Source organism: Salmo salar, unplaced genomic scaffold, assembly GCF_965601325.2.
Source record: "Salmo salar unplaced genomic scaffold, fSalSal1 ptg000245l, whole genome shotgun sequence".
Taxonomy (NCBI): domain Eukaryota; kingdom Metazoa; phylum Chordata; class Actinopteri; order Salmoniformes; family Salmonidae; genus Salmo; species Salmo salar.
The window spans coordinates 557,437-569,661 of record NW_027675337.1 but is presented as its reverse complement, the minus strand read 5'-3'; the positions used below and the strand labels follow the sequence as shown (position 1 = coordinate 569,661).

General features: G+C 44.8%; 1 protein-coding gene across 1 annotated transcript in view; it reads left to right on the top strand.

Annotated features, from left to right (window-relative positions):
• The first annotated feature begins 2,082 nt into the window (after nucleotides 1-2,082).
• The window catches only part of nipal2 (NIPA like domain containing 2), a 72,789-nt gene continuing 62,646 nt past the window's right edge, over nucleotides 2,083-12,225 (top strand). Inside the window, exon 1 of the mRNA XM_082971290.1 lies at nucleotides 2,083-2,369. Coding sequence (XP_082827416.1) covers nucleotides 2,253-2,369 — 117 coding nt within the window. The 5' untranslated portion in view covers nucleotides 2,083-2,252. The remainder of the gene's footprint in view (nucleotides 2,370-12,225) is intronic.

Below are 12,225 nucleotides of genomic sequence, written 5' to 3'. Positions count from 1 at the left end.
ATTCTAAAGGACTGTATTCTTAAGGCCTGTATTCTAAAGGCCTGTATTCTAAAGGACTGTATTCTAAAGGCCTGTATGCTAAAGGCCTGTATTCTAAAGGACTGTATTCTAAAGGCCTGTATTCTAAAGGCCTGTATTCTAAAGGCCTGTATTCTAAAGGCCTGTATGCTAAAGGCCTGTATTCTAAAGGCCTGTATTCTAAAGGCCTGTATTCTAAAGGCCTGTATTCTAAAGGCCTGTATTCTAAAGGCCTGTATTCTAAAGGCCTGTATTCTAAAGGACTGTATTCTAAAGGCCTGTATTCTAAAGTGCCTGTATTCTAAAGGCCTGTATTCTAAAGGCACTGTATTCTAAAGGCCTGTATTCTAAAGGCACTGTATTCTAAAGGCCTGTATTCTAAAGGCCTGTATTCTAAAGGCCTGTATTCTAAAGGCCTGTATTCTAAAGGCCTGTATTCTAAAGGCCTGTATTCTAAAGGCCTGTATTCTAAAGGACTGTATTCTAAAGGCCTGTATTCTAAAGGCCTGTATTCTAAAGGCCTGTATTCTAAAGGCCTGTTTCTAAAGGACTGTATTCTAAAGGACTGTATTCTAAAGGCCTGTATTCTAAAGGCCTGTATTCTAAAGGCCTGTAATCTAAAGGCCTGTATTCTAAAGGCCTGTATTCTAAAGGCATGTATTCTAAAGGCCTGTATTCTAAAGGACTGTATTCTGTCTATAAGAGACAGATCTACTTATAGTTATGTATTCATATTTCTACTCATCTAACGTTTTCTCCAGCTGGTTTCTTCAGCCTGGTATTGGTCAGTCAGAGGCCATTCCCTCTGATGTCGCTCAGTATAGTCCCAGTATGAGATGGCAGTGTGAATGTTGGGTCTTTCCAGTGGAGCCGTAATAATCTGATATCAGAACAGCGTTCCTGAAAGGTTATCTATCATCATCAGTCCTTATTTCCACAGCAGTCGTAGTGCGATAAAACCGACAGGACAACAGGCAGGACAACAGACAGGACAACAGACAGGACAACAGGCAGGACAGCAGACAGGACAGCAGACAGGACTGTCAGACAGGACAACAGACAGGACAGCAGACAGGACAACAGACAGTATTGTCAGCACAACAGACAGGACAACAGACAGGACAGCAGACAGGACAACAGACAGTATTGTCAGCACAACAGACAGGACAACAGACAGGACAGCAGACAGGATAACAGACAGTATTGTCAGCACAACAGACAGGACAACAGACAGTATTGTCAGTACAACAGACAGGACAACAGACAGGACAACAGACAGGACAACAGACACTATTGTCAGGACAACAGACAGGACAACAGACAGGACAACAGACAGTATTGTCAGTACAACAGACAGGACAACAGACAGTATTGTCAGTACAACAGACAGTATTGTCAGGACAACAGACAGTATTGTCAGTACAACAGACAGGACATATTCAGTACAGGACAACAGACAGGACAACAGGCAGGACAACAGACAGGACAGCAGACAGGACAACAGGCAGGACAACAGACAGGACAACAGTGCAGAATAGAGGAGTCCTCTGGTCTTTGATCATGAACAGACAGGATCATGGGTAGCCGAGTGACACTTGAAACGACGACATGGGTTTGATATTCATTGTTTGTTTTTTCAAGGCTACAGACAGATCTTAATATTTGGGTCTATACCGCTATAGATTGTGTCATTAATTCGTTTCTCTAATTGTCCGCAAGATGGCAACAGCCATGATATTCAATAGCAATCAGTGGCATAATGGTAGATTACGTTGATTTGCTTTATTTATTAATTAAATTCCTTAGACGTCAATAGTATTATATTGTAACGATCCTCGTTATATGAGCCACGTTCCAGTTCCCACCAGGTGTGAAACCACTATTGGCGTAATGCATAAGATGATGTCTGTCTTTCACGCCAAAATCCAGCGTTTGCTTCCCGTTCAACACCATATTATATTATTATTATATTGTAAAAGATCAGATGAAATGTATTCTGTGTGTAGGTGATAACTGTGTGCTCTCCAGCTCTGTAAGTGTCGTGTTGACGTGGAGACACGCAGACTGACAACGCAGACGCTGCCTGACAACGCAGCCTGGCACGTCCTGTCCTGTCCGTTGACTTGGACGTCAACCACTCAAAAGTCACGACATGGCGACACTGGAATCAGACAAACATGTGAAAAAGGTCCATCTGGACTTGTGATTCGGTAGCCTAGTTGGAAGGAAAGGCTATGCTAGAGGACAAGATGGCGAACAAGTCAACTTTAGACGACGTGTTTAGTAACAGAACAGGACAGAATTCATCTGTACCATGTCCGTTCACTGAAACCCGGGAGAATCCACTGAAGGTAGGCGACTAGTCCGCACCCAAACTTTACTTCTTATACTTCAAACAAATATTATTTTCTACTATTCGAGATGAAAAATTACATTTAGCGAATTTTATAAGGGGAAAGATTTTTTTATTTATTTTTTATTTTCCTAATATTTTCATTATTATTCTAATTATTTCCATGTCCGCTCTGTGACCGGATATACCTTGTCTGGGACAAACGATTCCAGTTCCCAACTCTCCAAAAAAAAGTTGTATAATTGTTAAAACGGACAATTAATTAATATTAACTGGGAAATGATCTTATGTATTTTCTTGCAATAGCTCTCTGTGACTTTTGAAGAATATTTCTCTCAGAACTCTGATTTCCTATAAAAACATGTGTTTGGAGATTTGGGTCATTAAGGTCTGAATCCTAAATGTATCAGGTGAGTTCTACCATAAGGTCCTTCATGTTCTGTAAAGTTCTCTACATTTTGATCAATTTAAACAAACAATTATAAAATCACCATGATCACAACCATAAACTGTCAACTCCATCTACCTGATAGATTAAGAGATTAAAAAAAAAATATATATATATTTTTAATTTAGATTTAAATATGTTTATTTTCATTAGGTTTTAGTCATAAATCAACTTTGTATACCACTTGAATGGAGAAAAAAAAAAAAAGGTTGGTTTTTATTGAGGATTTTATTTTTAATTCATAATGTTCCATATTTTACAAATGTTTGCGTTTTAACTTTTAATTTCTATTGGGGGGAAAAAAAAAACATGTCAGACTATCTGTTAACTCCATCAAGTGGCTTGTCAACTCTGTCGCTGATGGCTACCCCTCTTAAGATACGTTATTTGTCTGTCTTTTAAAAAAAAATATATTCTGAAAAAATATCTGAATCACTATTCTGCAACATGCTTTAACTATTTTAGTGTTTGCTGTACTAAACCTAAGGGATACTGTTTGCTTCATGAATGTTGTTTTAATGTTGTAGATGTAGAAAAACATGCCAAAATGCTAACTGAAATAAGCCCTGGAGCATTTATACAGTGCAATAAAACGAAAACGAAAACAAGTTTGGAGATTTTGAATTAAGTCATTTTCATTTTAAAATTACCCATGAGCACCAACGTGAAGTTGATAGAAGCAGGTTTAAATTGGGGGTCAAATGAAAGCTAACAGTTTATATTTGAGAGAAATTAAGGCATAAATCAAATGTTTCAACCATTTTTCCATCCTAAAAATTCAGCAATAAAGCAAAAGGCTTTGATTTCTAGACCAACTGATGGAAATGGGGTCTTAGGAAACCATCTACCATACAGGATACATCAAAACACAGCCATGTTGAAGACTCCTCCTGCCTTAGGAAACCATCTACCATACAGGATACATCAAAACACAGTCATGTTGAAGACCTGCCTTAGGAACCATCTACCATACAGGATACATCAAAACACAGTCATGTTGAAGACTCCTCCTGCCTTAGGAACCATCTACCATACAGGATACATCAAAACACAGCCATGTTGAAGACTCCTCCTGCCTTAGGAAACCATCTACCATACAGGATACATCAAAACACAGCCATGTTGAAGACTCCTGCCTTAGGAACCATCTACCATACAGGATACATCAAAACACAGCCATGTTGAAGACTCCTCCTGCCTTAGGAAACCATCTACCATACAGGATACATCAAAACACAGCCATGTTGAAGACTCCTGCCTTAGGAACCATCTACCATACAGGATACATCAAAACACAGCCATGTTGAAGACTCCTACCTTAGGAACCATCTACCATACAGGATACATCAAAACACAGTCATGTTGAAGACTCCTGCCTTAGGAACCATCTACCATCCTGCCAACTAAAATCGATACTCAGACAAGTGTTTTTCTTGCCTTCTGTAAGTTTAAGAAACTGTAGTGTTATGTTTCATTCGCAGCGTCAGGGAAAAGGTCTTGACCCCCCCCCCCCCCCCAGGCACATTCCTCCCAAGTGTTTTTGTATCTAGTGCAGGAAGTTGAAGTTCATGGCCAGTGAGATAATGTCAGTAGCTAGCCAGCTACTTCCTGGGTATTTACAGTATCTTGGAAGCCAACACACAGTTTGTTTGAGTCATTTGAGTTCTCTACGCCCCTGTTGGTACCTGTTTTTCAAGGCTGAGATTTTGGAATAAATGAATCGCTAAATTGTCATGGTTTATTTCTAGTCATCTCGGAAACCCTGAATTAAAATGTTGCGTACTGTTCTGTCTTACATGCCTCTGTTCACGAGAGATTTATATTTCTAGAGGCTCCCTCTGAAACCTCTGAAGTCACGTATAGCCTACAGAGTACATGATGGCCTCTTGTCCTCCTCCTCTGTACACAGATACACAACACCTTCTGAGATGAGGACTGAGGTGAATTCTGTCAGCCACGTTGTCAGGGGGGCCTGGGCAGAGATGAGGACTGAGGTGAATTCTGTCAGCCACATTGTCAGGGGGGCCTGGGCAGAGATGAGGACTGAGGTGAATTCTGTCAGCCACTTTGTCAGGGGGGCCTGAGCAGAGATGAGGACTGAGGGGAATTCTGTCAGCCACGTTGTCAGGGGGGCCTGGGCAGAGATGAGGACTGAGGCGTATACTGTAGAACTAGGAGAAGAGACTGTTCTGCAGGAGAATGAGTTTACTGTATTGTAAGGATTGAGCAGCTGGCAGCTCTGAGATAACTCAACACCCCGAGCCTCCTCCCTGCTCTCTCCCTCCCTTCCCTCGTCCCCTCCCAGGTCAGAGGCCACGGATCAGCCCATATCTTTATCCCATTCCTCCATCCCCAGCCCGTCACAGCTCTCCATTGTCACGTAGCACAAAGAGACTCGCTGTCCGCCCCCCCTGGACACTGAGACAGAGGGAGACAGTGGGGGAGGAGAACATCAGTCTCATTCTGTTCTCACCTCTTCAGAACCAGAGAGTGAGAGAGAGAGAGAGAGAGAGAGGAGGATGCAGGAAGCAGCACTCATATTACATTAAACGGCTTGTGTTAGGCCCTAAAGAGAACACTCTGGGGTAGAATGTTAGGGACAGAGTTAGAACGCTCTGGGGTAGAATGTTAGGGACAGAGTTAGAACGCTCTGGGGTAGAATGTTAGGGACAGAGTTAGAACGCTCTGGGGTAGAATGTTAGGGACAGAGTTAGAACGCTCTGGGGTAGAATGTTAGGGACAGAGTTAGAACGCTCTGGGGTAGAATGTTAGGGACAGAGTTAGAACGCTCTGGGGTAGAATGTTAGAACGCTCTGGGGTAGAATGTTAGGGACAGAGTTAGAACACTCTGGGGTAGAATGTTAGGGACAGAGTTAGAACGCTCTGGGGTAGAATGTTAGGGACAGAGTTAGAACGCTCTGGGGTAGAATGTTAGAACGCTCTGGGGTAGAATGTTAGAACGCTCTGGGGTAGAATGTTAGAACGCTCTGGGGTAGAATGTTAGAACGCTCTGGGGTAGAATGTTAGGGACAGAGTTAGAACGCTCTGGGGTAGAATGTTAGGGACAGAGTTAGAACACTCTGGGGTAGAATGTTAGGGACAGAGTTAGAACGCTCTGGGGTAGAATGTTAGAACGCTCTGGGGTAGAATGTTAGAACGCTCTGGGGTAGAATGTTAGGGACAGAGTTAGAACGCTCTGGGGTAGAATGTTAGGGACAGAGTTAGAACGCTCTGGGGTAGAATGTTAGAACGCTCTGGGGTAGAATGTTAGAACGCTCTGGGGTAGAATGTTAGGGACAGAGTTAGAACGCTCTGGGGTAGAATGTTAGGGACAGAGTTAGAACGCTCTGGGGTAGAATGTTAGGGACAGAGTTAGAACGCTCTGGGGTAGAATGTTAGAACGCTCTGGGGTAGAATGTTAGGGGGTAGAAGTTGGCAGAGTTAGAACGCTCTGGGGTAGAATGTTAGAACGCTCTGGGGTAGAAGGTTAGAAGGCTCTGGGGTAGAACGCTCTGGGGTAGAACGCTCTGGGGAGAGATGTTAGAACGCTCTGGGGTAGAATGTTAGGGACAGAGTTAGAACGCTCTGGGGTAGAATGTTAGGGACAGAGTTAGAACGCTCTGGGGTAGAATGTTAGGGACAGAGTTAGAACGCTCTGGGGTAGAATGTTAGAACGCTCTGGGGTAGAATGTTAGAACGCTCTGGGGTAGAATGTTAGGGACAGAGTTAGAACGCTCTGGGGTAGAATGTTAGGGACAGAGTTAGAACGCTCTGGGGTAGAATGTTAGGGACAGAGTTAGAACGCTCTGGGGTAGAATGTTAGAACGCTCTGGGGTAGAATGTTAGAACGCTCTGGGGTAGAATGTTAGAACGCTCTGGGGTAGAATGTTAGAACGCTCTGGGGTAGAATGTTAGGGACAGAGTTAGAACGCTCTGGGGTAGAATGTTAGGGACAGAGTTAGAACGCTCTGGGGTAGAATGTTAGGGACAGAGTTAGAACGCTCTGGGGTAGAATGTTAGGGACAGAGTTAGAACGCTCTGGGGTAGAATGTTAGAACGCTCTGGGGTAGAAGGTTAGGGACAGAGTTAGAACGCTCTGGGGTAGAATGTTAGGGACAGAGTTAGAACGCTCTGGGGTAGAATGTTAGGGACAGAGTTAGAACGCTCTGGGGTAGAATGTTAGGGACAGAGTTAGAACGCTCTGGGGTAGAATGTTAGGGACAGAGTTAGAACGCTCTGGGGTAGAATGTTAGGGACAGAGTTAGAACGCTCTGGGGTAGAATGTTAGAACGCTCTGGGGTAGAATGTTAGGGACAGAGTTAGAACGCTCTGGGGTAGAATGTTAGGGACAGAGTTAGAACGCTCTGGGGTAGAATGTTAGGGACAGAGTTAGAACGCTCTGGGGTAGAATGTTAGAACGCTCTGGGGTAGAATGTTAGAACGCTCTGGGGTAGAATGTTAGAACGCTCTGGGGTAGAATGTTAGGGACAGAGTTAGAACGCTCTGGGGTAGAATGTTAGGGACAGAGTTAGAACGCTCTGGGGTAGAATGTTAGAACGCTCTGGGGTAGAATGTTAGAACGCTCTGGGGTAGAATGTTAGGGACAGAGTTAGAACGCTCTGGGGTAGAATGTTAGGGACAGAGTTAGAACGCTCTGGGGTAGAATGTTAGGGACAGAGTTAGAACGCTCTGGGGTAGAATGTTAGGGACAGAGTTAGAACGCTCTGGGGTAGAATGTTAGAACGCTCTGGGGTAGAATGTTAGAACGCTCTGGGGTAGAATGTTAGAACGCTCTGGGGTAGAATGTTAGGGACAGAGTTAGAACGCTCTGGGGTAGAATGTTAGAACGCTCTGGGGTAGAATGTTAGAACGCTCTGGGGTAGAAGGTTAGGGACAGAGTTAGAACGCTCTGGGGTAGAATGTTAGGGACAGAGTTAGAACGCTCTGGGGTAGAATGTTAGAACGCTCTGGGGTAGAATGTTAGGGACAGAGTTAGAACGCTCTGGGGTAGAATGTTAGGGACAGAGTTAGAACGCTCTGGGGTAGAATGTTAGGGACAGAGTTAGAACGCTCTGGGGTAGAATGTTAGAATGCTCTGGGGTAGAATGTTAGAACGCTCTGGGGTAGAATGTTAGGGACAGAGTTAGAACACTCTGGGGTAGAATGTTAGAACGCTCTGGGGTAGAATGTTAGAACGCTCTGGGGTAGAATGTTAGGGACAGAGTTAGAACACTGGGGTAGAATGTTAGAACGCTCTGGGGTAGAATGTTAGAACGCTCTGGGGTAGAATGTTAGGGACAGAGTTAGAACACTCTGGGGTAGAATGTTAGAACGCTCTGGGGTAGAATGTTAGAACGCTCTGGGGTAGAATGTTAGGGACAGAGTTAGAACACTCTGGGGTAGAATGTTAGAATGCTCTGGGGTAGAATGTTAGAATGCTCTGGGGTAGAATGTTAGAACGCTCTGGGGTAGAATGTTAGAACGCTCTGGGGTAGAATGTTAGGGACAGAGTTAGAACACTCTGGGGTAGAATGTTAGAACGCTCTGGGGTAGAATGTTAGAACGCTCTGGGGTAGAATGTTAGGGACAGAGTTAGAACACTCTGGGGTAGAATGTTAGAACGCTCTGGGGTAGAATGTTAGAACGCTCTGGGGTAGAATGTTAGAACACTCTGGGGTAGAATGTTAGAACGCTCTGGGGTAGAATGTTAGAACACTCTGGGGTAGAATGTTAGAACGCTCTGGGGTAGAATGTTAGAACGCTCTGGGGTAGAATGTTAGGGACAGAGTTAGAACGCTCTGGGGTAGAATGTTAGGGACAGAGTTAGAACGCTCTGGGGTAGAATGTTAGGGACAGAGTTAGAACACTCTGGGGTAGAATGTTAGAACGCTCTGGGGTAGAATGTTAGAACGCTCTGGGGTAGAATGTTAGAACGCTCTGGGGTAGAATGTTAGAACGCTCTGGGGTAGAATGTTAGAACGCTCTGGGGTAGAATGTTAGGGACAGAGTTAGAACACTCTGGGGTAGAATGTTAGAACACTCTGGGGTAGAATGTTAGAACGCTCTGGGGTAGAATGTTAGGGACAGAATAGGTCAGGAATAAAAGTGGAACTTCTTGGAAGTCTTTGAAACAACTGCAGAGTCTGTCTGAGTGGAAAACAAAAAACATGATTGTTATCTGCTGTTACATGTAAACTGTTGCTAAAATATTGACCTCATTATTGTAGGTTACAAGTATCAGATGACCTCCTCCTGTACAGCTCCTGGACATACAGTAAATCACAGTCCATGGATTAGGATATTATAGCAGATCTGTGTGTGTGTTGTTGGATACAAATGTTTCTCTTAGTAGTGGAATGTCTTCCAGCTGGGCAGTCTATTGTCAGGAGCAGAACGGACCTGCCAGGCCAATTAGCTCATGTTTGCCAAGTAGGACACTCCCCAGTGTGCCAGCCTGCTTGTGGCCTTTGTTTTGTTTGCCCTTCCTGCTACAAGAATGCCAGTCCTCTGTTCCCTCTGAGTGAATGTGTTGATGAATACTACTGTGCAATTCCATGTAAAAGGACCCATGAAAACCAACATGTGAAGTTCATAGGAACATGTTAAATTGGGTGTCAAATGAAAGCTAGGAGTGTATATATATATAATTTTTTATTTTATTTTACAAATTAAGGCATATATACTTTCAACCATTTTCCATTCTATAAATCTAAAAGATGGGAAAGGGGTCAACATAAAATTCTTCTAAGATATTTTTAGAAATACATTAAAACAAAATAATATTGAAGTAAAGATGCCGGGCAACTAAAATCAACACATTTTTAAACTGAACAAAAATATAAATGCAACAATTTTAAAGATTTTACTGACTTACAGTTCAAATAAAGAAATCAGTCAATTTAAATACATTTATTAGGCCCTAATCTATGGGTTTCACATGACTGGGAATACAGATATGAATCTGTTGGTCACAGATACCTTAATAATAAGGTAGGGTGCGTGGATCAGAAAACCAGTCAGTATCTGGTGTGACCACCATTTGCCTCATGCAGCGCGACACATCTCCTTCACATAGAGTTGATCAGGCTGTTGATTGTGGCCTGTGGAATGTTGTCCCACTCCTCTTCAATGGCTGTCGTACACGTCGATCCAGAGCATCCCAAACATGCTCAATGGGTGACATGTCTGGTGAGTATGCAGGCCATGGAAGAACTGGGACATTTTCAGCTTCCAGGAATTGCGTTCAGATCCTTGTGACATGGGGGGGCCGTGGATTATCATGCTGAAACATGAGGTGATGGCGGCAGATGAATGGCACGACAACGGGGCCTCAGGATTTCATCCCTTTCAAATGACCATAGATAATATACAGTTGTGTTTGTTGTCCGTAGCTTATGCCTGTTCATACCATAACCCCACCTCCACCATGGGGCCCATACCATAACCCCCACCTCCACCATGGGGCCCATACCATAACCCCACCTCCACCATGGGGCCCATACCATAACCCCACCTCCACCATGGGGCCCATACCATAACCCCCACCTCCACCATGGGGCCCATACCATAACCCCCACCTCCACCATGGGGCCCATACCATAACCCCCACCTCCACCATGGGGCCCATACCATAACCCCACCTCCACCATGGGGCCCATACCATAACCCCACCTCCACCATGGGGCCCTCTGTTCACAACGTTGACATCAGCAAACCGCTCGGCCACACGACGCCGTACACGCGGTCTGCCGTTGTGAGGCCGGTTGGACGTACTGTCAAATTCTCTAAAATGACGTCGGCGATGGCTTATGGGATTAACAGGGATGTAAACAAATTGGGGGATCTTTTATTTCAGCTCAGGATGGGATCAACACTTGACATGTCGCGTTTTTACATTTTTTGTTTCGTTATAGTTTTGGAGAAATGATTTGCCTCCTGTACGTTTAAGAAACATTGCTTTAAGCCTTGTATTTCCGTTACCAAAAACCCATATCTTTAAGATGTGTTCTAATTTCTCTCCCTCGCGAAGAGGGAGGATCATGAATATTCATAGAAATAACAAGTAAAGGTAGACCTACCAATTAGTTTGTGCTTTTACTGATATCAAGCTTGTTTATGAATTAATAAGGGATTTTAAAACTTGTAATTCTGTTGCGAATCGGTAACAGAATTTGCCAAAAAAATCAGTAACGGATTTACTGCAATTGAATTGGGAAATGATGGCAGTCACAAACCACAGTTGGGTCTCCTGCTACTGTCCTCCCTTTCACTGGCGTACTCCGCCCATGGAAGGAATCGGGCCCACTCACCCTGCCGGTCCTGGCAGTGACTCCTCAGGAACCTCCCCAGCTCCTGGTTCATCCTCTCCACCTGCCCGTTGGACTGAGGCCGACACCTGGAAGTGAGGCTGACCGTGACCCCGTGCTTCTCCAAAAAGGCCGTAATGTGAATTGGGGTCCATGGTCAGAGACGATGTCCTCCGGAAGGCCATAATGCCGGAAGACCTGCTGGAAGAATGCCTCAGTGACCTGGAGAGCAGTAGGGAGACCAGAAAGAGGGATTAAACAACAGGATTTACAAAATCTATCCACAACCACCAAAATGGCGGTGAAAACGTCAGAGGAGGGGAGATCGGTGACAAAGTCAATGGATAGATGAGAGCAGGGATGCTGAGGCACAGGAAGGGGAAGGAGTTTCCCTGCTGGAGCATTCCGGGGGGGATTTGGTTTGGGCACACATTGAACAGGAGTTGACGTAGCGACTAACGTCCTGCGCCAAGGTGGGCCACCAATACTTCTCAGAGATGGATTGGGTAGTGTGAGAAATACCTGGATGTCCAGTGACGACAGCTGTGTGCGCCCAGGTCAGCAGCCGATCCCTTATACCCGTGGGAACGTAGATGCGCTCAGGAGGACAGTTAGTGGGTGCGGGCTCCCTCTCCAGAGCCTGGCGGATGTCCACATCTACGTCCCAGACCACAGGAGCTACGACTCGAGAGGAAGGGATTATACGTACATTCTGGGCAGGACCCTCTCCCAAATCATAGAGACGTGACAGGGCGTCGGCTTTGGTGTTCTTAGAACCTGGGCGAATCTTGCGAAGAAAAGGACCCACCTTGCTTGGCGCGGATTCAGCCTCCTTGCTGTCCATATGTACTCCAGCTTTCGATGTTCAGTGAGGATGACGAATGTGTCCTTGGCGCCCTCCAGCCAGAGTCTCCACCCCTAATGCCAATTTCACCACCAGGAGCTCTCGATCACCATTGTCGTAATTCCTCTCTGCGGGGGACAGTTTCCTAGAGCACACTGATACAATTTCTGTGGATGACCCTTGTCGTTCAGACAGAACTGCCACCACGCTCACCTCCTGAAGCGTCCACCACAAAGGATATTGTGGGATCTGGGTG